This window comes from Zalophus californianus, chromosome 4 (assembly GCF_009762305.2).
Source record: "Zalophus californianus isolate mZalCal1 chromosome 4, mZalCal1.pri.v2, whole genome shotgun sequence".
Classification (NCBI taxonomy): domain Eukaryota; kingdom Metazoa; phylum Chordata; class Mammalia; order Carnivora; family Otariidae; genus Zalophus; species Zalophus californianus.
In genome coordinates, this window is record NC_045598.1 from 175,533,978 (window position 1) to 175,561,318 (window position 27,341).

The window sequence follows — 27,341 nt, forward strand, 5'->3', positions numbered from 1 at the left end:
ACACCTTAAGGCCCAGTGACCCAACCCCTGGGGAGGCAGATTTAGGAGAAATTCTTTCACGGTGTATAGCAGAGACATGTTCAGAGAGCCTTGTAATAATGGGGAGTGTTGGAGTGAAAACAGATAATATGGGTGTCTGTGCCTCGGGGAATGGTTAAGAGGAATGTAAAATTCTATGCAGCAGTAAGAAGTAACCAACTGCCCAACTCATAGTAACATAAATAAATAAATCAAACATATGCACACATAAAGTAACACCTCATGCTTAAAATGCAGATACTAGCCTCTCTGGGGATAGAAATGGAATATACAGCGTGGATGCTACTGGGGATGGGAATGGCTGTGGGCATCCAGATGAGAAAGGGAAAATGAAGAGAGGAGCTTGCATGCATCCGTGATGACAATGGCCAGACAATGACAATGGGGTAGGATTACCTCAGCTCTCTGCTCCTGAGATGCAATATAAAAATACTAAAAGGAAAGGGCAGGAGAGAGCAAGCCAGCTGTCTGGCCAAGGGAATCGGACCATTTTGTTTTGTTATTACAAAAATTCAATTAAATGGATTTTTCGTAGATTTAACTAACTCCTGGGTATGGATGAAAAATTTTTTGTAGATTTAACTAACTCCTGGGTGTGGATGAAAAATCAGGATTATAATGCTCTCTCTTCCTCCATCAATAAATGAGTAAAGTGAAGATCAAGAGCTGAATGTGAAACAGCAGGGGACACAAGATGACAATGTCATTCCCTGTTCCCCATGGGAGAGCCACCACAGTAATCCAAACAAAGAGTCTGTGAGGTCACATGAACCAGCATGAAAGCCGTTACCTTGATGATGCCAACCAAAGTTGTCTTCATCATTAAGATGCCTTCAGTAAAAATGGAAATAGCATGAGTGAGCTTGGCAACCTTTAACAAAGAAAAAGAAGTTAATTAAGTATTTCAGATAAAAGACCCATCGTTTCTACAGGAAGTGAAAATAATTGGCTGATAGTCCTGGATGAACCAAGACAGCAGGAATGACATGTCCTGGTCAGAAATGAGGCGCCATGATGGAACTGAGAGACCACTGTTAGCCACGCTGGGAACAGGGTCAGCAGACATGAAATCATTCTTTAAATGCTGACCAATCATTTCCCCTTCTTTGGGCCTCAGTTTCTCATGCATAAAAGAAAGGCAGGATTCCATGAGATGGATGGTCCTTTCCACGTAGAAAAGGCTCATCAAGACCCTAACAAGGTAATCTCCCCTTTCCGGCGTTCTACTTTTTTTTCCCCAAGCAACACAAGGAGACATAGATAAGGTAGACCAATGCTCTCTTTTTGAATGTGCATAAACACATAAATTCAAAGCTTGAAAAATCCAAATTCCTGATGTGATTTTTGGAGTTGTGTCAGAGAGTATGTAAAACTGACCCTGGGATGAAATGTAGTGACAGTGGGCTTCCTATTGTCAATTTCCACTTGATTTCACTCTTTCACATCTTTTAAGTTCAGGGGGAAAGAAAAGCAGAGGTATTTGGAGAGAACAACCCCTGAGGTTGCTCGACTACGGAGTGGGCTTTAAAGTCTGGCTGGAGGAAATGGCTAATGGAGCCCAGATGATTTTGAGCCACGGATCTGATGTACAAAGCGGGAACTCGACTGTGAAGAGTCTGGGCAATCTAGCCCGAAGAAAAGCAGGGCTGATTCGCCAGGACCGTTCAGCTGAAAAGTGACCAGCTGAACTCCACTTCCTCTGAGGACACTCAAGCTGGCGAGGCCTTAAGTAACGCCGGGACCAGCTCACAAATACAGGTATGGCTGCACTAACTTGGCACTAACAGTTATCACTGAGAGTAGGAAAAAACAAATGAGAATAGGTCTGGAGGTCCTAGGGATATGGCAGGCGACACAGACCTGGGATACTTCATGGTTTGGGTTTTAAATATCAAAAGGCAGAAGTCAAAGGGACACGCCACCTCGTAACGTGGGCCAAGCTGAGCATAGTCCCTCAGCTTGTCTTTGTCCAGGCGGGTCGGCACCTCAATGATATCGTGGGTCTGAAGCTTTATGATCTTTAGGAGAGAAGTAAACATGCTTTCTGGAATGATCTGCAAAACCTTCAGTGAAAGAGAAAAGAGGAAAAGAAGTTGACCATCTCTTTTGTTTTTCTTAGCTGATAAATGCTAGGATGGCAGGGAGACAGTATCAGTGCATATAATGAGCCACTTGGCTACAGGAAGGGATGATAAAGGACTTAACAAGAGCTGTTTGAACATCTGCTCTCAGGCACACAGCTACGTTCCTTCAAACATGAACTGCTTGCAAGATATAAAGCTAATCCTCATACACAGGGAGCAAAAAGATGTATCTTTTCCACATTACAAACTCTTCAAAGACTGAGGATCGGAGGTGTTAGTGACATGGCTACAGAGCACTCAGTATGTGACACGGGTAAATTTTAAACCCAGGTCTGCTGGGCTCCACGCTGTACTGTAAGTTATTGAAACAGGATCAAAATTTCTCTGAAAACCTAAGTTCTAACTAGGATATATATGCTGGATCTAGATCTGGCTCTTTTACCAGCTAGCTCTGAGACTTTGTGGAAGCCAATATAATCTCTATTTCAGTTTCTGTACCTACAAAGTGGGGGTTAATACCACCAGCACTGAAAAAAAAAAAAACAGATGTGAAAGTTCTTTGGAAGTAAAACAAATCTGCATTATCCACAGTACCGGTAAGAGTAAGTTTATATTCAGATATTGCAAATTTCTGGAATCAAGTTAAGAATAAGGGAAGGGAACACAGGTATATTTTTTATAGGGCCCCAAGCACCCTTTTTGTCTTCAAATAGAAGTTAGTTTGCCAATAAAATAAATATCACCTTGATGCATTTCTTACCTTTCTCACATAGGACACCAATTCACCAGAATAATATTGAGACACACTGAGAAGATCAGGACTATTTGCTTGATTAATTCGAAGAAGGGGAAGATCAAGGGCAGAGGCAAGCTGAAAGAAAAGTAGGTATTATTTGTTTCTCCATCTCAAAAAGTCCTAGAAATCTCTCTTTCTAGGAAGAGTCTTGGGTCCTACCCAGGAGAAAGCAACAACCACTGAACTTCATCAAAGTTCATTAACAGTTTCGGACAATGATACAGTTTTTTAAGAACAACAGTCATCTGCTATGGCAGTGGTTCTCAAACTGCAGGCCCCGGACCAGTAGCATCAGCATCAGGGGGGAACTAGTTAGAGATGCCGGCTCTTGAGCCCCACCCCAGATTTACTTAATCAGAAATTCTGGGGGCGAGGTCCAGCCATCTGTGTTGTGACAGGCCTTCTAGGTGATTCTGAGGCCCCTCAAGTCTGAGAGCTACTATGCTATAGGAGACAGCTGCTCTTGGATGGAAATCAGATACCGTGACGGATGGATCACTGTACTCAATCCAATCGAAGACGTCACAGCATGTACGAAGTGCCATTATTTTATGTACCACTCAGAAAGAAAGAAAATGCTGACATGTGAACTTTGATATGCTGCCAATGATAAAACCCATCCCCAATTACAGAGATGTTTAAATAGGAAAGAAAGTGCACCTAAGAATTGATATATAAGGTGACTCTGTCAGAAGACAGTGAGTCAATTATTTGCTCATTTATCTTGATCTGAAGTTACCTTGAGAGCAAGGGCCCTATTTGTATTGTTAACTGCTATTCCTTTATCTTTAGAGGGGATCCTAGTTTGTACCAGAGGCTCAATAAGAATTTTTTAAATGAGTAAGGAAAAGGAATTAATTTGCATATACAGAAAAAAGGACCCACATTTTTAGTATATTGGTAGAACTTAAAAAATGTATTTTTTAACTTAAAAACTATTTTCTATAAGACATCCAACTTATGTTAATTGAAACTTCAAATATGCATGGCATCTTTTGAAACTGTGCTCTCGTGGGAAAACTGCTAACAAATTTCAGTCTATAAAAAGACTTAAATTACCTAACTTTCTAAAAGAATGAAATCTTGGACTGATTTCATGCATGAGGTAGTAACGAAGACCAATTCCTCCCTAGTGACTGAGAATGTGATCTAACTGTTCTCTGCTTACCTTCAGGAATGTAGCTCTGAGTTTTGTAACCATGGATGGGTTTACCCTTATGCTCTCTTGCATGATGGATGTGAATCTGTAAAGAGAGATCAGTGGTAAGGAGACATCCCTGGTGGCCTTCATATAGGGGAAATGTTAGGCTGACCACATTACCTGTCAATTAATTGCCAAGCAAAAGAAAGGTCCCCAACGATCTGCATTGTGATCAGGACCTCCTCTTTAATGTTAATGGTTCGGATCATTTGGTGAAGAAACTTGCGAGTATCAGCAAGAAACTGACAGACTTGCAGATTTGATTCCAACTGATGAAATTCTTGAACCTGTGTCACATAAATACATTTAATTAGAAAATTCCAAATGGCTTCTGTGGTGTTCATTTTTCCCTGAAAACACTTTAAGAAAGGCACGCTACTTACTAAGAATTTCTTGGCAAAATTTCTATTTCAAATAATAATTTTAGAAACGTATAAGCCAAGTCATAATGTAATGCCCAGGTTCCTAGGATTAGAAAATGTTCTACTCTTCTTACTGTGTACGTATATGACAGAATGAGTGGATACTTCCATCTTCTATTTTAGCATCAATAAACACATATTAGAAAATCCTCCTGGAAGCAATCTCGTTCTTGATCTCCTAAAGCACTTTTCTTTCGACTGCTGAGATTCAGTGACCCCTTACGCTTGGCTTTCTGTGATGTGGGCATCTGCCTCACCTCTGTGACGATGTTTTAATCACTTTTGTATCTCCCCAGCTGCTCAATAAATATTTTAATGAATCAAAAAAAAAATCCTCTTAATTCTGAAGATCTGCAGGTTTGCTAAAAAACAGAGTAGAAGTCACATCACAACCAGGGTGTTGGCATTTGGACATTATTAAGTTCTTTTTTTGGACTCCATAAAACAAAATAATGATTCCCCAGTGTCCGAAAGTTGTAATGTATATAATTCAAGGTGCCTGGGCCATTGCCAAAATAAATAACACAAATGATAAAAAGCCTCTGACATTTACAAAGTTGTTTATATTTGTACTACAGACTAAAAGATCCAGGAAACGAGCAAAATAGGGACAGTACAAGTTGGGAATTTTCGGCTAAGGAAACTGACGCACTAACAATGGAGAACTGTTCTGTGTTGCCATTAACAGTAACCAACAAATCTCTCAAAAAAAAAAAAGGCTATAAATGCCAAATAAAGTATTACTTCTCTCTCTAAAGATATATACTTATACCAGTTGAACAGGGTTCCAAGTAAGTATGGATGATGTTTTAAATAGCTGACGGTTATTGTTCTCATGCTTTTATTTTTTATTTTAAACCCAGTTATAAGCATACAATTAAAATTTCAAGAGTGGGAAAATATAATAATCCTTTTTTGAATTTGAGTAGATAGTTTGAGTAGATAAAAAACAAACTAATTCTTTTTTTCCGGAAAAGAAAACATCACTTATAAGCATATGATCATTACATAACTATGGTTATGGTTATGTATCCCTTTGTAGTTTCCCGCCCCCAAACTCTTCCCTGATCTAGAAATGGTGCCTACAGCGCGGTGTTGTTTTAGCTTTTGCTGCTTTAACCACAATTTCCCTGATGTTTCTATATTGTCTTCATCATTATTTTTCCAAGACTACATGTTTCTGCAAGTGGAAATGTCATTGTTTTTGTTGGCATTCTCTTCATGCTGATCACTTCATTATTTTCCCAATTTTAGGACACTGGATATAATTTACAGGGAGCAGAGTATGCTTTTTGTTGCTTCTCATGAAAATATTCTCTCAGATATATTTCCGGGACCAGATTGCTGGGTGGGTCGGAAACTATGATTCATGATCCAAGCGCCGCCATTTAAGAAGGGCTTTCTTACCTCCTCCAAAGCTTGTATGAGCTGCACCGTTTTCCTGCCTGCAGCAGTGGAATCATCGTGATTTAAAGACAGGATTTGTTTTGAGATCTCTCTGAACCAAGCCTGCAGGTTTTCTATGAACAGAGAAACAAGGAGAGACTGCTGAGACCCCAGGATTCCTGCAGCTGGGGCTTTGAATCTATTCAGGAACGCTTTACAAATCTAGGTCTTGTTCACAGAGCTCTCGCTGTGTACCTGACATCACCCTCGCGGATTCTCCATACAATAACCACCAAAATGCCTCGGGGCATATGACCTGGAACAAGAGAGGGAACTTTCTACATCAGTGGCTCAGTCTAACACCTGGCAGGTGAACACAAGTGTGCACCGGTGGGCAGAGAAGCAGGGAGGAATTGGGAAGGAAATGAAAGATGGGACACAGAGTTCCTGGGGAGAGTTTTCTGCAAAAGTGAGGATGCGTAGAGAGAGAGGCACAGGGATGGTTTGTCCCTAGGTGAGAGGACAGACATGGGCAGCAGCTTTGGGACAAAAATGACAATGGCACATCTTGGAGGGCGATGAGGGGCAACATGTCAGGAGTGTAAGGGATGATCTGAACAGCTTGGGGGGGTGCCGTTCGCATTCACAAACCAATTTCACACCGCAGAGAAAGGGAAGGGCACCAATATGCTCTGGGGACCCTCGGTATGGCAGGCAAAGCTCGAAGCTTGTCTCATTGAATCTTCACAGTTTATGGAGGCAGGAATTAGAAGGCATTCTCAGATCAGGCAGCTGATGCCCAGGGACGTTACGGATCCTACGCAGGGTCACACGGTTACTAAATGGCAGAGCCAGGATTTTCTCACTGGTCTGGCCAGATTCAAAGACTTTGCTCTTTTTAACTCACCAAGCTGGTTCCGTAAAGTTTTTGTTGTTGTTGTTGTTTTATCAATGGGATGATTTCACTTTAATAAAAGCACTTAAGGGCTTATAATCCTAAGTTATTTCAAGAACTGGTATGAGGGACACTAGTTGTAATTTTAAAGATTTTTTTTTTTTTTTTTTTTTGGTAAGACTGAGGGACAGCTCTGGAGTAGCAGAAAGAACACAGGGTTCAGGGTCTGAGGTGCAAAGCTCGATCCAGGCTCTGAACCTTTGTTACCTTCAGCAAGTGACTACCTTTTGCAGCTTGATTTCTTTACATGTAAAACAAGAATACAGATGTTGATTCACAGCATCTCAGATGAGAAACATATGTGGAAGTTCTTCCTAAGCTGAAATATGCTATATAGCCAGATAAAGTAGAAGATCTTGTTCTGAATGGCCTTTGAAAGGATGTTGGGATTTTTAAGAACCTAAAGGTGATTAGAACAAAGATGAATGTGCCTGATTCTCAAAAACTGATCGGTTAGTGGTTCCTTGTTTTCTAGACACAATGTAGTGATCTGCAAAACATGTTGCCAATTTATATCACATGATTAAAAACACAGCCAACTTTTCCCACTAGGAGTAATAAAGTAACTTGGAAATACATTTTAGGCTAACCATTGAGCATCAAATAAATGAACAAAAGCCAAATACAGTAATCACAAGATCATATTGATTAAAAATACTGTTTTTTTAAAAGCTATACTATTAAGCTTTTTTTTAAACAAGAAGCTATACTATTCTACTGTATAATTAACTATCAGAAATGAATCTCATAGTTAAACATTAAGCATTAAAAAGATAGTTTGTCATCTTAAAATTCAGAATGGTAATTCGGGGGAATTTTGAAAGGCTTCTATCTATATAAAAATGTTAAGTGATACCATAATTTTCCTACAGATAAAATTTCCTAGAAGAAGCGGAATTAATATCATTAAAGTAAGACTTGAGCAATGTTGTTTCAAAAAAATCTGCAGGTCCCTGCTTCTGCCACTAGATGGCAGGCGCACGGGGGGGCGGGGGGAAGGAGCAAACATGATTAGAAGCCGAGAATCTTGCATACCATCTATGTTAGTAGTTGGTAATATTCTTGAGGCAAGTGTCCTGAGATCAGGACAGTTAGGTCCTTTTCTCCCTCCCCCCAAATGCACATAAGCTGACACACCAGTGGTGCATACTATGGTGAAGGTGGGGGATGAATTATGACCCTATGGACTATGAACCAGAGTACAACAACCCCTCTAGCCCAATCTCATACTTCCAAAGTAAGAAACCTCAAGTCCAGATAGGCTATGAAGAGTGCCCCAGGGAGCACAAAGCTAGAGGCAGCTAAAACTAAGCTTCAGATCTTCATTAGCAACCTCCTAGCATACAATGATGACAACGTCAGGACTTTTTACTCTGCTGCTTTCCAGTCATTTATGTGTATATTTCAAACACACCAATATTTCCTCTTCAGCAATTACCATTTTTCTCCACTCGGGTTAGGGGTTTCACTCCTGAAAAGACATCAGCAAGCTCTGTCATCCGCTCTGAACCCTCCTTTTTGTAATGCTCCCATTTGGCTTGCTTTTCTGAAAGCATTTGCTTGAACATCTGTTGAAAGAGACAGAAAAGAATTACTTAAGAGGAAGTCCAGATTAGGCAGTTTACCAAGAAAGCCTGAGCAAAACCCAATTTATTATAAAAATATATGCCTAAAAGTAACATTACCCTGACGTCATCTCTTAAGTCGTCCTACTTTGTACAAATCGAGGGGCAAAGCTAGATCACTAAGGCAGTGTTTCTCAGGCATCTTATGATGCACATAAGCATCACCTGGATGGCTTTCTACTTCTCAGAGTCCCAAGCCCCACCCTTGAAGGTTCTGGTTCAGAAGGTCTTGGGTCGACCCAAGAATCCAGCATTTTTAATATGACATGAAATTTGGTGGCCACTGCTCTAAGTAACAATTCTGGGGTCATACCTATTCTAAGGTTAGGGAAGGTTGAGGATATCTAGTCTGACGAGTGGAGAATGAACTAAATTACCCACAAAAGTTCTTTCTTTTTGATCACACAGTAGGTCTGTTTATGAACTCACTTTTCATAAAATTAAAATCCTATAAAGGGTTGGGCAGAGGACGAAATGGTGTATCTCAAGGTTTTGTTTTTCCTTGAAACAAACTTTAGAAACATAGTTCAGGTATGTCACAAGTGTATAGGGATTTATTTTATTGGGCTCCTAAGGGGTAAATATGAGAGTATACGGATTTTTCTCTTAAGAAATTCTTCATTCCTCAGCATCAAAATGAATTTTAAAAGATGAAGACTTCATTGCAGACGAAAGGATCAAGAGTGGTGGAATTTTGTGGGGCCAGAGGAAAAGGTATCTTAGTGATCAGGCAGGATGATTAAGCATTGAAAAGTAATAGCATGAGGAACAGTCAGAATTATTTATAGAGTCCGCCCTATCTTTTTGAATGCTTGAGATCAGTCAGTGCCAGGTGACAAAGCAGCAGTGACAAAAATAACACTGGGAGGCCTTCATCACAGATCGAATGGCTTGAAGCCCTTCAAACACTCATTCACAGGTTGAACTCACAGGTTTCATATCTTGTTACGATGGAAATTTGGAATAGGGGATGGTCCTTCAATTAGGAGATGCAACTTCATATAAAGATTACAAGAAACACAGGTCCAGTTGCTGTGTTTATAGGAGAATCAGAAGGTGATTCTAGAAAAAGGGTTGGGGTGGGAGGTCAGTTAAGAAACCGAGCTGAAATGTATTATCATTGTTTTGCTTGATTTGAATTGGGTAGTTGTTTTTTTTTTTCTTTCTACCAGATCTTTCTCTTTTGAAGATCTTTAACGAGTTGGTCTTCTTTTCCCTCTACTGGAACAGACTAAAGGAAGCTGCCCTTTCTATTCCAACAGATTCCAGAAAAAGATTAATGATTAGAAATGAAGGCTTGGCTAGGCAGATGACCCAGACCTGTCCTGATTTCCATGCAACAACACTGAGCTACAGAACTCTTGGGGAACTGGCGCTCGGTTCAGGATCCTAACCGGACTGAGTGCATTGATTCTTCGGGGGCGACTCTCACTTGCCTCTGAAGTTTGCTTTGACCAAAAAATAAGATGCCTGGTTTCCTGCTCTTGGATCTTTCTTGGTTTCTCATGTTGGCTTAATCTGTCTCTCTTCCCCACTGTACTGAGAGCTCCTTGATGGTAGGGACATGCCTTGTTCATTTTTGAATTCCTAGCACCTAGCTGGGAACAGAGCAGGTATTCGATGATGATTTGCTATTCAGAGGGAAAACATTAACATATTAAAGAGATCAAAAAGGGGTAGCGTTTCTCTGATCTTACAAAGTGATACACAGACAAGGCACTGAAGACACTCAGCACATGCATTAGCATGTTAATAAGTAGCATGTACTTTTCCTGAGCTACTTAATGGGGGAACACAGTGTCCTCGCATACCTAGAAGAAAAGAAACATCTAGCATACCACTAACTGGACTGAGGCAAGGTGAAGATCAATTCTGAATGGGCATTAACATCCACGGCTAGTTCCTGGGCCCACCTGCTCCAAACCCCCAAAGTTACTGGTTCCAGAACGTAGGCGTTCCTGGGTAGCTGCCATTTTTATTATGCCCACAGAGGCTTTTTTAGCCCTAAGACTGACCAACCTCAAAATTTCCTTCAGGGAACTCAAAATCCTTAAAATCCTTAAGTCAAAACCTTGTTTAATTGCAAATCCTTCACCCTACTTAAAAGCCCTTTCTAGCACTGGGTGTTATATGCAAACAACGAATCATGGAACACTACGTCAAAAACTAATGATGTAATGTATGGTGATTAACAGAACCTTAAAAAAAAAAAAAAAAGCCCTTTCTAACAGGTTCTCATGGCTTTTCAGATGAAAACTGAAATCCTACAAGGCCAGGCCTGGGTTGGCTCCTGCCCACCTTTCAACCTCATATCATACCACTTTCTCTCGTTCTCTCCCCTCTAGCCAACTGGTCCTTCTGGTCCTTGAACTGGTCATGCTGTTCCCTACCCGAGAGGACTTGGGCATGTTCTGCCCTCTCTCTGGCATGGTCTCCAGAATGCTCCCAACCTTTGTCTTAGCTAACTCTGACAGGTTCCTTCTTCAGGTCCCTTCAGAAGCTCTTGCTTCTCTTCTCAGGGAAGTTGGGGATAGCGTCTTTGATTATAGGTCCTCAGAGAACTATGTTCCTTTCCTTTAGAGCACGTCTCTTTCTTTTTTTTAAAGATTTTATTTATTTGACAGTGAGACAGACACAGCGAGAGAGGGAACACAAGCAGGGGGAGAGGGAGAGGGAGAAGCAGGCTTCCCGCGGAGCAGGGAGCCCGATGCGGGGCTCAATCCCAGGACCCTGGGACCCTGACCTGAGCCGAAGGCAGACGCTTAACGGCTGAGCCACCCAGACGCCCCTGTATTCACATTTTCATTAGTGTGGTTCTCTGATTACTGTTCGTATTCCTCACTAGACTGCCACCTCCACAGTCTTGTACAATTTCCCCCGTCACTGTCTCCTCCCCGGCACTTGGCACTAAATGCCTGTTAAATGTCTAATCCTGTCGTTTTTCGTGTAAGAACTATGTCTGTCAGACAGCTAGACTCTGCAGCCTGAGTCAGAGACACAGTTACGGAACCCTAATTCTTTAAAAGTATTTTTAAGCATAAAAACACTAAGATGTTGATGATTATTTATTCAAGGGTTTTACCTCTTTGAGTATAAACTCAAACTGGGCGGTATCCAACAGCAATTGAAAGAGGATCTTGGGATTGTACCTAGAGTCTGTTAGAATCTGGTCCTTGATCTGACGAAGACGTTTGTTGTTTGGATCACAGGCTAGAAACGGGAAGAAAAGAGTTCCCAATTTATTAAAGGTGTAGAAAACATGAAACAGAAGAGGAATTCTTAAAAAAACTTTCCTTCATTTTAAACATTTAAAAATAAGCAAAATGTATACCAACAACACATGGAAAAATAAGTATATGTATACCATGAAATAAGTACAACTGAACTTCTAAATACGACAGTTGGATCTGGCAAGGAACGTCATTCATGATATACTGTAGAATGAGCAAAAGCAAGCGGCATAACAGTGTTCCAAATACTGTAGGCATTCTGGGACTGGTTCATTACCGACTGTCCGATATGGATGGGTGGAGCCTTCTGACACCATTCTGCCTCCTTACTTCCTGTCTGTTTGGAGTTGCTTTTGGTTTAGGCATTGCTCTCTGCCATTCAGGGTGGACACTCTTCAGTTTCTGAGACTGCTCGCCTCAGAGAGGCCTGTTTGCAAGGTTGGCACATCTGCGGACTCAGATTTCGGGAGATGCTACCATTTCAAGAATTAATAAGAGAGGACCACTGTGCCTTAACTGTTCATACCATGTGGTTTATGATGAACACCTGCTTTCCTTCTAGGAGTCTGGAATTTTGATACATGCCAGGCAGAGGCTGCCTGTGATCAGCCCCAAGGAGTCTCCAAGGAGCTTCCCTGATTGGCATCACTTCACACATGCTGTTGCAATGCATTGCCGGGGGGATTAAACACATCCTGTGTGACTCCATCAGGAGAGGACCCCTAGAAGCTTGTGCCTGGTTCCCTCCAAACTTCACCCCATGCACCTTTTCCCTTTGCTGATTTTGCTTTCTATCCTTTTGCTGCAATAAATCATAGCCACAAGTACTAATACACACTGTGTCTTCCTAGGAAGTGATCACAACTAGGGTGGTCTTGGGGGTCCCTGACACCACAGGCAAGCAGGGTTACCCACACAAAGATGTGGCACCTCCAAACAGGAAGAACCAGACCTGGGAGCGTTCTGTTCCTTGTAAAAGCTCGAGGGCATGGCAGGCACTCAAAGCTTCCTGAACTCTCTACTACCAAGGCCCAGAGAGATTCCAGGAACTAGGCCAAGGTGACAAAAGTAGGCAGGGATGGACCCAGGGGCAAAATACCTAATATCCTGATTCAATAGCTCAGCCTGCTGCTCCTAAGAGAAACTATTTCAAATAAACAGTATGTTAAAGAAAGGTATATAGAACTTAAAAAATTACTGATATTTGCTGAAATTAGTTTTGGGGCCAATTATTTATTTAAGAAAAAGTAAGAAAATAGGCCAAGGCTACCTGGACTATAAATAGTCAAGACAAAAAATTTAAGGCAACAAACACTGCCAAAAAGTTCACATCTGGTAAGGTTCAAGATCCCTGATTGTTGCTCTGGTGTCACACGGCTTTCTTACTTTCTTAGCCCCTCAGTGGTATCCCAGGATGTCCAGCGTATATAGAAGGACCGTGTTATATATGTCGGGGGTGTTTTTTAGTGTTTCAGTTCTGGTGAAGCCTGCAGATGGCCATTTTATACATTGATTTCTAAGCTATTCCATCAGGAGGAGGCTCATGACAACCTGGAGAAGGGCTCGGTTTTCATGGGAAACTTCAGGGCGGATTTATTATGCATTCATCACAACTATCTAGGAAGAGCTATATTGGAACTGGTAACACTGATGACACAGAGACAATTTTTTCAGCTTCGTATCTGCCTAACAAACAAAATCAAACAGACCAAACTTACGAAGAGTTCCACTTGTTTTGTATTAATTCTGACTTAACAAGAAAGCTTCTGAGACAAATTTGCTTTCATTTTTGGATAGGGAACATCGCCCTGCATTAATAATTAATTCCTTGGTAGAAAGCAGGCATGGTTCCAGCATCCTCAGGGCCTGATGCCGTCTGTGACATCTGACCTGCAAGAATGCAGACTCAGAGAACTGAGGCAACAGATCTTAGAAGCATGGTAACCTCAGGTCAGACTTCAGAAGCCGGGCAGCCCTGCCTGGGGAAGGCTGGCTCTGAGCATGTTTCTTCAGAGGCTGCAAGACACCGGGGACGCATCCAAAGCCTGGGTGAGATGCCTCCAGCAGATCAACAGGACGGAATGTAAAGAATACGCATTCCTTCCTGCCGATCATGACCGAGACACCATAAAAGCTAAATAAGCAGTTACTTTTCCCACACATGACTCATAATCAGATAGGTAAATCATTTGTTTCTGGTAAATGATGACCTTGTGCAGTCAGGTCAGACAATTGCCAGGCACAAAAATGGAAAACAGATGTGGCTGAAGATGAATGCACAGAACACTGTCTGTTGTCCCTGCAAGGGTGCAAATCCAGGACACGACTCCTGGCTCCCAGAGTGTGGGCACAGGGTCAGGCACGGTCGCAGGGAAAAGAATGATGAGGCTGAGTCATGGGAAACCCACCGCTGGTTTTATGGTAGGATAAAGCGAGGGTCTGAGTTGTTTACATGCTTGAGCATGTTAAGACTTTGGTAAAGAAGATTCAATACTGAGTGAGTATAGCAAAATCCTCAAATTAGAACTGGAGTTTATGTAAAAAAAGAAACATGACTACCTAAAACCAGATCCAGTAGATGATTACACTTCAGCCATGGTATTCGTGCTATGAGCAAACTGTAAATTAGAGAGGGATGTAGGCAAAAAAGCAAAATGAAAAAAACCCCAAAAACTGGAAAGCAGCACTTTTGAGAAAGATTTCATAGCTAGATTTCTAGTGGGAAAAGAGAAGGCTGAGAAGAAAGTCCACATATTTTCAGAGAAACAGAGGATGAAGAAGTCCATCTGCTGTCTTCACTGCTGACCCACTCACAGGAAGTGGAACCAGACGGGAGCTGGAGGAAAGAGCATCTTGCCTGGAAGAGTCGGGCTACGGGCTACTGTGTTACCATGGGAGGCTGCAGAATAATCTGGAGTGGGCAGTATTTTTAGAGACACAGCCTCATCCGAAAGAACAACTGCTGAAAGCAGTGCCGGTCTCAGGGTGGCTCTCAAGCAAAGTTTGTTAGCGAAAAACAAAAAGCAGGAGGCTGGCCAGGCTGCTGAATGACACACCTGTGAGCGGGAAGCGCATGCACTCCGGATGCGTGAAATCGTTAGTTCATTAACATCAATCCAGCCTTTACTAAGTACAAGGAATTGTGTCAGCTCTGAACTGGCTCAGGTTAGTCCAACCTACTTATTTTTCTATTAAACCAGGTGTTTTTTGTTTTGTTTTAAGTCATAGGCTCACGGACCCTGTGGAGTCATTTCCTACATCTGTAAAGCGGCTTGATGGCCCATAGCGTCTCCAAGAGGACTGTGGACCAGAAAAGGTTAGACCCAACCTACCTTTATTTTTTTCCCCCAATCTACCTTAATTAGGCACTCTGGTTTAGCCTGTTCATCAACTCTGTGGGTCCATGTTTTTCTGTACTTCCCAAATCATACCTTCTTCTCTATCATTTCTCCAGTCTAGAACTTTTTACTTCAAAATCCTAGGGGGGCCAGTCCCCTCCTGCGTCCTGTGTGGAGCCTTCCCCAACCACCTTCACCCCTCTACACCAACCAGCAAAATTTCTCTCCTGCTCTGGACTCAAATCTCACATCCTGCCAGATGCATTTTGCACATCTGGCTCTTATTTACTGGACTGGCTCTCATATTAGTTTCCTGCTGTAACCAATCACCACAAACTTAATGGCTGAAGAAGACACAAATGTATTCTCTTATAGTTCCAGAGATGAGAAATCTGAAATGGGTCTCACTGGGGTAAAATCAAGGAGTCGGTAGATCTGTGCTCCTTCTGGAGGCTCTGGGGGAAATCCTGTTTTCTTATCTTTTTCAGCATCTAGAGGCGACCTGTATTCCTTGGCTTGTGGCCCCATTCCATCTTTAAAACCAGCAATGGCCTGCTGACCCTTTTTCATGATGCCACCTCTCTGGTTCTGACTCTTCTGCCTCCCTCTTGCCGACTCAGGGACCCTTGTGATTACCCTGGACCCACTGGGATAATCCCAGATAATCTAACCTGACAAAGGGACTATTCAGGTGGGCTGCTGACTTGTCTAAGTAGACACAAAAATGACTAACTTAAAAAGCAATTTGATTCTCGGGGTGCCTGGGTGGCTCAGTCGGTTGAGTGTCCAACTCCTGGTTTCAGTTCAGGTCATGCTCTCATGGGTCGCGAGATCAAGCCCGTGTCAGGCTCTGTGCTCAGTGGGGAGTCTGCTAGAGATTCTCTCCCTCTTCTCCTTCTCCCCTTCCCCCGCTCATGCACACACATGCTCTCTCTCCGTCTCTCTCTCTCTAAAATAAATAAACCGATCTAAAAAAAAAAAAGGGCAGCAACTTGATTCTCTTCCAAAGACTAAACCATTTTTGCATCATGGAGCATATCTTAATCCTGCAAGCCTTTATATGGAGCCATGAAGATGGCACGCCTTTTGCACATTACCTGAGTCGGCTGTGTGAAGCATCAGCCATCGGATGGCAACGTTGCAGTCTCTCAGACAGTTCAGAAGCCTTGGGATATTGTCCAGAACCATCTCCTCCCTTAAATAACCTTCCTTCAGAAACTGTTGCACTTGAGTGTGCACTTTTTCACTGACAGTAGCGTATCTGCTTGACTTTTAAAAGGAAAAACAAAACAACTGAATTTACATTTTCAAAAAGAGACAGTGATGGTCCTTGAAAACAAATCCCCAAACAGATGAACCCCTGGACAAATGATAACATTTCTATAGGAGATGAGTAACATATGGACCACAGTTGGTAAGGCTCAAAGGCTAGTGGCTTATTGGACATTTTTGAAAAGGACGTTGGACTCAGAACCAAGAGAATCCTAAATCCTACCTCCAGCTATGATTAGATTAGATAGCGTGACTTTGGATTTAACCTCTCCCTCCTGGTTTCTGCAAATGTCACCTGGAGAATCGGGAACAAGTGGTTCTGAGGGCCCCTTCTGTTCTTAACTTGGATGGAAAAGAAACATAAAAGCAGAAGTTCAACTGCCTATTCTTCCCATAATTATTGGCAAAGCAGGCAGAGCAGAAATACCCAGGAGAAGAGACTTCTACAGGCAGATGAAAGCACAACAAAAATACGCCTCAGTAGATCAAAAGTGAATTTTCAAACCAGCCTTTTGGAAATTTGGTCATTCTGCTTTCCCCAAAGCAAGAGTTATATGTTAAACATCATTAGCCTAGTCAGGTTAGTTTAAAACTATCACCAGGTGCTTCATCAGAGGACTCTGAAGATCTTCCTAAAATGGCACCAAGGAGAAAATGTAATTTTGGAAAAGTAATTTTAGTAATGAAACATTAATGCTCTGATACCAGTAAGTATTGGAAGCACCGCTTTCTCTAATATGTGTCTTGGAGACATGCCAACATTGAAATTATTTTGTGCATTATTGATGGAATTCAATTTACTTGAATAAAACATGCTGAAGTTCTTTGAGTCAATATTGTTCTATCTGCGCTGAAAACTCAAAAACTCAGACAACCAAGCTGAGGAAGATAACTGTTTAGAAATGTCAAGGATACTGCCCAACAAAGATTTTTATTGCTCTATTTAGTTAGGAATTTCCTTCTGCCTTGTTTTTTATTTAATTTTTAATTTATTTTTTATTTAAAATTAACATATAATGTATCATTAGTTTCAGAGGTAGAGGTCAATGATTCATCAGTCTTATATAACATCCAGTGCTCAATACATCACATTCCCTCCTTAATGTCCATCACCCAGTTACAGGTGAATGGATAAAGAAGATGTGGTATGTATATACAGTGGACTACTCCTCAACCATCAAAAACATGAAATCTTGCCATCTGCAATGAGGTGGATGGAACTAGAGGGTATTATACTAAGTGCAATAAGTCAGTCCGAGAAAGACAATTATGATTTCACTCATGTGGAAATGAAGGAACAAAACGGGATCATAGGGGAAGGGAAGGAAAAATAAAACGAGATGAAATCTGAGAGGGAGACAAATCATAAGAGACTTAATCATAGAAAACAAACTGAGGATAACTGCTTGTGTTCTTATCGAAGAGACAGAATGTAACCATTTAAACTTTAAGGAGATGAAATGTCTCCAGTTTTGTTGCTTCTTTCACACATCAGAGAAGACGAATTTAAATTACAGTGACAGGACATACCATCCTCAATATTCATCCTACTAATGAAAAGTTAAAATTCCAGCTACCAGTCAAAGCCATTCTGTCCACAAGGACACAGACTTCAGCAAGAATAAGTGAAGTCAGTTAGGGTCATGTGACATACTGATTCATCTTAGGATGTCGAATCTTAGGACCTAAGTCTCCCACTTACATATACCGTGCAAGTTAAAAATCTATAATTACCTACCTTATTAGGATGCGCAAGTTCACCTTTCATTAATCACCGCACTTAAAATGTCTATGTGGTCATTTTCCAAATTCCTTGGGAACTCTCCTCATTTCCTACCCCCCCTAAGCAGGCTTGCAGCTGTTATGAGAATCCTTCTGCATTGGCCAGCACCTACCTGTTCTCTGACGTTTGCAAGGTCCAGGGTATTGTTTAAAGCAGTTTTTGCAGCTTTATATGGTTCCCAAGCATCTGCTAGATTAACCGTGATCCCCATGTAAATACTAATTACCTGCAAGAGGACACATTCATCCAGTATGTTAAATACCTACTCACTTGGAGGCAAAGTTACAGAAGACACTGCCCACTCCTTCCAGTTCAAACTCCACTGCAATGAAAAGCCAACAATTTGCCACAATTGGTAAGTGTTCTATCTTAGGGGCATTTTGGAACAAGGGCGATAAGAGCTATTCATGGGAAAATGACTAAATCAGGGTTGACAGAAAAGCAAACTAGAGCAGTGGTCTTCTCAAATGTTTCCACCTCAGCTTTTATGCAACTAAAACTTACTGAAAACTCCAAAGGACTTTTTTTTAAATGGGGTTATATCTATTGATATTTATCATATTACAGATTACAACTGAGGCATTTCAAAAACTATTTAATTCACTTCAAATAACGATAAACCCGCTATATGCTAACATAAAACTTTTTTTTTTAAACAAAACAAAAAACAGACTAAAGGTTTCCCACAAAGTTTTGTTGAGAAGGATGGCATCGCTTTTCCATTTTTTCGAGTCACTGTAACGTCTGGCCTAACTGAAGACAGCCAGACTCACACTTGGCTCCCTCAGTCAGACTCCTGAGGTACTGCATACTGTTTGTCTCGGGGCCTCTGGAAATGCAAAGTGCCCTTGGGAAAGGATGAGAGGACAAGGCACAGAGCACCTTGGTGTTATCACAAACACAGTTTTACCTCAGTGACCCCTGCAACTAGCCTGGGGGACTCCTCGAGTTCCCCAGTTCACATGAGAATCTCTCGACTAAAGGAAACAAAGCATTATTTTTGCAGTTCTTTACCCACCTACTTCAGTCTGTATAAAATTGCGATTATTTGTCACTTGAAATTTTGCTAAAAGTTGCCTGAGAGATCCTGCAGTCCTAGGGACCCTCTCTTTTTGATGGGAGGTGGATAAGCAGGGAGGTTGGATCCCCAGTTCCATTTCTTTAACAGTCACTGGGCTCATCATGCTTTCTTTTTCTTCTTGAGTCAGATTTGGTATTTATATGTTTTTGAGAAAATTTTCCATTTCTTCAGTTTTCAAATATACTGGCATAAAGTCGTCCAGAAGTTTTCTTATAACTTTAAAAGTTCTTTATTGTATCTTAGGTTGGCTTTTTCAATCTTAACATATTTAAACTTGTCTTCTCTCTCTGTCTGGTCAGTCTCACTAAATATCTATTTTATTACTCTTCAAAAAACCAGCCTTTTTGTATTGTTCTTCTCTCTTGTTCCCTTTTTGTCCAGTTCAATACATTGCCACTCATATACTTATTGACTTCCTTTCACTCGACCTTTTCTAGCTTCTTAAGCTCAATATATAACTCATTTATTTATTTATTTTTAAGATTTTAAGTCATCTCTACACCCAACATAGGGCTTGAACCCACAACCCTAAGACCAAGAGTCGCATGCTGCACCAACTAAATCAGCCAGGCAGCCCTTTAATTCCTTTATTTTTAATTGTTCTTTTTTTTAAAAAAAGATTTTATTTATTTATTTGACAGAGAGAGACAGCGAGAGAGGGAACACAAGCAGGGGGAGTGGGAGAGGGAGAAGCAGGCTTCCCGCGGAGCAGAAAGCCCAATGCGGGGCTCGATCCCAGGACCCTGGGATCATGACCTGAGGCGAAGGCAGACACTTAACGACTGAGCCACCCAGGCGCCCCTGTTCTTCTTTTTTAAATAAACATATTTAGGGTTTCATTTACTTAATTTACCTTGAGGAACAGTTTTAGTCATTCCCATGCACTTTGCTTTGTAGTATTTTGATGTTGTGTGATTCTCCATATTTCTTCATTTACATTGTGATTTCCTCTTTTTTTAAAAAAGATTTTATTTATTTATTCGTCAAAGGGAGAGAGAGAGAGCGCGCGCACATGCATGCACAAGCGGGGGAGTAGGAGAGGGAGAAGCAGGCTCCCCGCTGAGCAAGGACCCCGATCTGGGGCTCGATCCCAGGACCTCGGGATCATGACCCGAGCCGAAGGTAGATTCCTCACCGACTGAGCCACCCAGGTGTCCTATTGTGATTTCCTTTTGAACACAAAAGTTATTTGGGAGTGTATGTTTTTTCCAAACATTTAAAAATATCTTTTAAGCGTTGGCTTCTAATGTAATCATGCTATAGTAAGAGAATACAGTCTGTAGACTAACATTGTTTTTTTAAACTTTGTTGACTTTGTGAACTGATGTCTCCCAACTTTCATACATATCCTTTCAAATACACATGGAACATTTTTACGGATTTTTGAAAGAGCAGGATTATATAGAGAAAGAGGTATCTTAAAATTTCCCATCATGATTATGGTTTCATCAATTTTTACGTTATTTTGTTTTTGCTCTATATATTTAGAGTATTTCCCTGGGTGTGAACTTATGAATTAACCTTAGATTATTCTTTTTAAAATCATATATGATCCCTCTTTATCCCTATTAGTGTTTTTCTTTAAAATTCTCTATGGTGTGATATTAATATTTTCTTACTGGCTTTTCATTGGCTGGCATTTGCCTGGAATCTCTCGCTCTCTTTCTAGTTCCTTTTTTTAAAAAAACTATTTTATTTATTTATTTGAGAGCGAGAGCAGGGAGAGGGGCAGAGGGAGAGAGAGAGAGGGAAGACACCATGCTGAGTGTGGAGCCCCATGTGGGGCTCGATCTCACAACCCTGAGAGCATCACCTGAGCTGAAACCAAGTCAGACGCTTAAGTGACTGAGCCACCCAGGTGCCCCAATTCCTTTATTTTTAGTGTGCCGGGGGTGTTTTTTTTAGGAGTGTATCTTATACGCATCATATAACTGGATTTTGACCTTCCTTAACACTGAAAGTGTTTCTGTTCCTGATTATAGCACTATGGTCAAAACTCTTTATTAAGCTTAGGCAAATGAAACCAGATTATCAGAGTTTTCATCCTGGTTGCTCAGCTCCTAGCTCATGAGCATGATGTGTTCATGGATAGGAAGCATCATCTCCTCACTGCGAGTTATTCTTCTTACAGCTCCCTAATCCCAGTCTGCGATTCAATGACCAGTAAGAAGTGAAATAGAATCTGCTACCTGAGAACAGGATCCAATTCATTGTACTTTATTAAAACCTCTGTGTACAAAGAGAACATCTCATCTACATTGAGTATATTGTCAGCTTTATTCTTGTAAGAATTAATACTTTTGGGTGAGATAAACACATCCCTGCAGTAATATAAACCTTAACAGCCCTGTAAGGTAGATGAAACATTATTGAAGTAAAATTCCTATTCATAAAATAACAGATTAATTCTGTAAGCTTAGAGTCATGAAACAGAAAATAAAGAAATACTTACGAAACAGTTACAATCTCAGCAACTAAAACAAGATACATTTTAATACATGGTTTTACCTTGACAGTATCTATTTAAGAAAAAAAAACCCTTGGGGTTCTTCGGGAAGTTCTACTGACTTATTCTTTCATGTTATAATTTATAAGATTCTCAACAGAGAGTAATTTTATCTAAGTGACTTTATGTCTCATTATTTACAAAATAATGACCTCTGGGCTAAAGGCCAAAAGAACAGAAAATCGGTTCCCTAACAAGGTTATTACAGAGAAAAAAAAAGACTGATAATAATACTTGCCCAATTATCTGGAAAGTATTTGTCCACAATCTCTCTCATTTTTGCTTGGTGGGTGTGAAGAATGGAAGGTTCGAAGTAGAGGATCACGTACAGCATGGCAGCTTGAGTAGCCAAGGCCGTGCTACGGTGCTCGGGCAAAGGGTATGCGGAGACCTACAAAGTACACACAACCCCCCAAAGAGGCAGCTGTTGGTGACATCTGAATTCATACGTGTGCCGGATAAGTGATCAGGTTCTAGGATGTAGCCGTCTCCCAACAGGGGGCCCTGGGCCCTGGGAGCAATTCTCAGAGGCGGCACTGTAAGGAATACAATGTAACCAGGGCCTGCCTTCTTACTGCTAACCACCCAGTACTCTCCCTTCTCGCCCTTGACTCTGCTGCAATTTGAAGTCTTTTCCTCAAAAAAAGAAAAAAAGAGAGAGAGAAAAAGAAACTGTTTTAACTCCCTGTGTCCTGCTACCTGTCCACATCTGTGTCTATCACAGATGACCTCTCAGAGCTGACAGACTCCACACCCTGCCGCCACCCCCCGGCAATCTTGCTGCCCCTGTTGTATGCTGTATGGCCCCCTCTGCTTCCCCTAAGCTAACACTCACCTTGCTTTGCTGTAATTCCTTTAGTTACCCATCTTCTTCCTTAAGCTACAAGGTCGTTATGGGCAGGGACCACAGCCTGCCTTCATCAGCGATGGACCCCAGCAGCAAGCTCGTAACACACACTCAATAACTATTTCTTGAATGAATGACTCCAAGAATGCATCTTTTTTCCAAATATAGATCAAATGCCATCTTCTCCCTGAAATCTCTAATTCTGCCCAAATTACTGTCCCTCTTTCCTCTACCATCCCATAGTACAGCCCCCCAAATTTGAAAATTTTTAACTGCTTTTATTCTTTTGAGGAAGAAGGAAGGGAAGGAGTAATTGAGGAGGAAAGTGAAATCAATCTTTTAAACTACTAAGATCTTGACAAGTTTAATCCCCACCTGGTTGTAAATATCATCAGATCTCAGTCGACCAATGACCATACTGATGAAGGCTTCATTGATAGGCACTCTCTGGAAATAACTCTCAGGATAGTTGGGTGGTCTTTTGGCTCCTGGTTGGCTGGAATAACCTGTACTTCGGAGCAGCTTACAAATATCATCCATATTTGAATCAGCAGAAGATCGAGCAGCACTGAGCCATGTTCACAATGGGAAAGAAAGGGCCAGACAAACCGCACATATCAGAAACTCAAAAGCCAAAAAGAAAAGCAGAATTTCACTATAACCTGACTTTATGTAGTTTCAGATAAGACTTTTGGTCAATTTATATCCCTAAGAGTCACAATTACATTTTCAAAAAGCCTGTTATGGTACACTTACAAGATGCGTTCTTATACATATATATAGTTAGTTCTATGTTAAAGTCCACAATCCCTTTTCTAAAATCCTTAGGGCTGGATCTGTTTCAGATTACAGCATTTTCCAAATATAAGAAGTTAATATGGTATATACGATATGATACTCTAGTAGGGTCTCAATTGGCATTACATGATCAACACATTAACATTTCTGCACTAAAATTTATGAATAGTCACGCAAGTGAGATAAATAAGGACTACCTATAGCCTTGCATCTGCTCTGATCAGGTTTTGACTCCAGATGATTTCAGGTTAGATCAGCTTTGCTGCCAAAGGAGTTACTATGTGCATGTATATGTGTGTGTACATATGCATGTATTTTTTTTTCAGAGCTCTTTGGATTTCAGAGTGGCAGATAAAGAACATGAACCAGCACCGGCATTTTTTAAGTTAGAAAATAATTTTAAAAGATGATGTCAACTTAAAGTGGGATATGTAATAACTGGTTCTTTCTTGGCAAGGTGCACCTTCTACAGAGATTTCATCAAAACATCTGTGGTTTTCAGGGTGGTGTGGAGTAGTAATCCCTCAGGGAGACTCAAAGGATCTTAGATTTGAAGATGACCTCCTATTGGATGTAAGAATCTCCTTTCCCACAACTCTGCCTTACAATTGTTCAGTGTCATTGCAGTAATGGATCCTCACATTCTAATGAATTAGCTGTTGTACCCAAAGGGACAAAGCCAGATTGTCAAAGCTGGGCTTGATAAACAAACTTTTTTTTTTTTTTTTACTTCTTCCTTATGTTATTTACTGTTTTTGTTTTTCCATGGCCATTCAAAGTTCATTGTAAAAAACATGGATATTAAAACAGCTCGTGGCCAAACTGCTGTGAATAAATCACACACACTGGCGAACACTCTCCTCACATACTCATGAAGCTGAAGGAGACAGGCTAGTTGAGTAGCCTGAGGTGAATTTACGGCTGATGAGGCAGCAGTCCCAGCTGTTGCTGAAGAGATGATATCTCCAGCGATCCCTCTCTGTTGAGGATTTGCCCCTTTGCCCTATTTATTTTACCCTAATTTCTAAGTTTAAGAATGTTAATTCAAGTCTGTGCATCTTTTAACCCATGTTCCTGATTCCTGCTTATCATGTTTTTTCCCTGAATCGCGACTATGTCTAACATTGACCTTGTATCCCGATTTTGACTCATTAATTCAATAAATTCAAACTTGTGTGGTAGATATTGGAATTACAGAGCTTTAAGGTGGCTTCTGATTTAAAGACCCTACTTCTTGAAGTCGCAGCTCTATACAGACATACAAAACACATGGTCGTGATATGCGCTGTTGTTTGTTTTGGTTTCCACATATACATATGAGTGAGAATTCACTTCCCACCTAACCCGGAGCAATTACCTTTTCAAAGTCATCAACCTAAAAATGACAACAGAAAGTGTATTCGTTTCCCCACATCTGCCCAGGAGTAATACTTAAAAACATAAAAAAAGAATATTCATTAGGCTTCCAAAATTCCCAAATTTATCTATCTTTAAGGTAAAGAAAATTCAGATTCCTTTTTTTAAAAAAACTGAGGTACCACTGTGGACATGATAATCTATCTCTAATAATCTATAATATATAGGATCTTTTGCATATAATATACAGATTATATTACATATAGTCTATTATTATGGTGATGATATAAAACATAGAGTAATCGTTACATTTCTATACTGTGTTCAGAAGACATAACAATCCCATACTTTTCATTCTAGGTCATATCACTGCTGTTCCCAGTACAAGTAGTATGGAAACCTACACTGCATTTTACCAATAGCAGTGCTTTCGGAGGGTGCAGTCCCAGCCCCAGGATACCTGTATCGATAGTAAGAGACCAGCATTCTCTCTCTGACTTCTCCTTCAATCTTCTGGTCAATGACCAGCAGCATAACTCCATATAAGTACAGCGCTTCACACTATGAAGAGAGGAAGAAGGTGGTCAAACTCACAGGAGTATACGTTCTTTTGGAATGAAGTTGATGAGGGTTAATTAAAAAGAATCACTTTGTTCCCTTTCTTCCTAAAAGCTTTATGTTACAAAGAGAATGCAGGTTTCCCCAAAGGGTTCTCACCTTCTGTATAGAATGGGCTTTGTAAAGTGTATGTGAAATAAATTTAAATTGCAGTGGTTACCTTTCAGGTGGCCTATTTTTGATATTTGGCTTGGGACCCCAAATGGAGTCCCTCTAAATCCTTTACTTATTTAACATTTCTTTCTTTTCTTTTTTTAAAGATTTTATTTATTTATTTTACAGGGAGAGACACAGCAAGAGAGGGAACACAAGCAGGGGAGCGGGAGAGGGAGAAACAGGCTCCCCACTGAGCAGGGAGCCCGATGCGGGGCTCGATCCCAGGACCCTGGGATCATGACCTGGGCCGAAGGCAGACACTCAACGACTGAGCCACCCAGGTGCCCCACTTATTTAACATTTCTTAAACAATTATTACGTACTGATTTCTAAGGCTAGATGTCTGGGATGCAAAAGACAAAGAAGATAGGATTGTTACACTGCGGAAGAAGCTCATAACCTCCACACGATTTCTACTTCACTTGTAATTCTGTTCAGAGTCTACTATGTTCTAAATTCAGATACTGTCCATTGGACGAAGATAACTGTTAGTTTATTTTGCTTCTCTTTAAAGAAGGGTACTTTGCATGTCTTTGGGACTTATAGGAAAAAAGTGATGCTAAGCTTGACATTCTTGACTTTCTATTTTAAATGGTTACTATTACTTACTAGAAGTTGTTTTCCATCTTCATTGAGAAGCACAGTTTCTAAAGTTTGCTGAATATAAACACCTTCATTGAGATCATCTAGATATCTAGAAATGAAACCCCAGAGCAAGTTATTCATTCTAATGAAAACTTGAACACCTTTGAAGAAGGAATGTAAAGATTTTTAAAAGATAAGGCAAGATACCAGGCATTCTGGCCTTCAAATAGTCTGTGGCCCTTCGTGCTCTTAAGAATGGACTTGTGAGCTGGAAATCACAGTCATTTAGGGCCACAGGTTTCTAACACCGGCTACTCCAAGTAATCCCTAGTCTTGATTTATGAATTATAAATATCTTAGGAGTAATGCTATAAAAACATGGAACAGATAATTTAAAAGCTGATGAATAATGAACTCTCAAGGGCTGAAAGGAAGAGAATACTGTGCAGTTAGGGATAAGAAGGAAGCTACCGTTACCAAGGCTATAAAAATAAGTTCCTTTCTCTCCACTTCTCATATATAAGATACTAAAATATGGTCATAAACTACAGGATTGAAAGCTGTATGACTTAATACAGAAAACAAAGTGATGGTTGCCAGAAGGGAGAGGAATGGGCGGGGGCGGGGGCGGGGGGGGACATGGGCAAAGTGGGTGAAGGGGAGTGGGAGGTACAGGCTTCTAGTTACCGACTGAGTAAGTGGTGGGGGTGAAAGGTCCAGCACAGGGAATGTAGCAATGGTAGTGTGACAGCGTTGCATGCGGACAGATGGTGGCCACACTTGCAGTGAGCACAGCATAGAGTTATCAAATCACTAGGCTGTACAACTGATGCTAATGAAACTGTGTGTGTCAACAATATGTCGATGAAAACAAAAAAGAAAGCAAGCCATGACTTAGTACAAACCAAGATTATCATACTACTTCACAAGAGAAGGAAAGCATAATAAAACTCTGAAATACTTAAAGATGACTGGTGCCACAGGAATTATGCACGGGAGAGGCAGGAAGATTGTGCAGTAACTCAGGAAGATGCACATTTTCTGGCATGTCCCTTTCCCACTATTTACCGTCAGAATAAGTTATTGCTAAATTAATCAATACCTGTTTAAGTCTACAATATATTTATGCACACTTTGAAATGCTAAATAAAATCTGGTCACAATTTCTATGTTGTTTTCACGAAATTCTTCATCTAAATCCTGTAGCTCTGGCTTAGCTTCCAGCTTGCTTTCCCATAATTCTGGACCCTGAGAAGAAAAACA

At 40.8% G+C, this 27,341-nt stretch overlaps 1 protein-coding gene across 4 annotated transcripts in view; it reads right to left on the minus strand.

The window, feature by feature from the left end:
- Positions 1–27,341, minus strand: part of WASHC5 (WASH complex subunit 5) — a 59,953-nt gene that overhangs the window by 26,918 nt on the left and 5,694 nt on the right. For 3 of the 4 annotated variants that reach the window (XM_027597575.2, XM_027597581.2, XM_027597601.2), the window contains exons 3-17: positions 27,181–27,326; positions 26,103–26,187; positions 25,180–25,280; positions 22,941–23,133; positions 21,957–22,109; positions 18,244–18,357; positions 16,174–16,345; positions 11,591–11,718; positions 8,322–8,451; positions 5,950–6,062; positions 4,241–4,407; positions 4,088–4,163; positions 2,884–2,994; positions 1,962–2,102; positions 830–910 (exon numbers count right to left, since the gene is read on the minus strand). In XM_027597575.2, coding sequence (XP_027453376.1) covers positions 830–910; positions 1,962–2,102; positions 2,884–2,994; positions 4,088–4,163; positions 4,241–4,407; positions 5,950–6,062; positions 8,322–8,451; positions 11,591–11,718; positions 16,174–16,345; positions 18,244–18,357; positions 21,957–22,109; positions 22,941–23,133; positions 25,180–25,280; positions 26,103–26,187; positions 27,181–27,326 — 1,911 coding nt within the window. The remainder of the gene's footprint in view (positions 1–829; positions 911–1,961; positions 2,103–2,883; positions 2,995–4,087; positions 4,164–4,240; positions 4,408–5,949; positions 6,063–8,321; positions 8,452–11,590; positions 11,719–16,173; positions 16,346–18,243; positions 18,358–21,956; positions 22,110–22,940; positions 23,134–25,179; positions 25,281–26,102; positions 26,188–27,180; positions 27,327–27,341) is intronic. The other variant, XM_027597590.2, reaches the window with a different exon arrangement.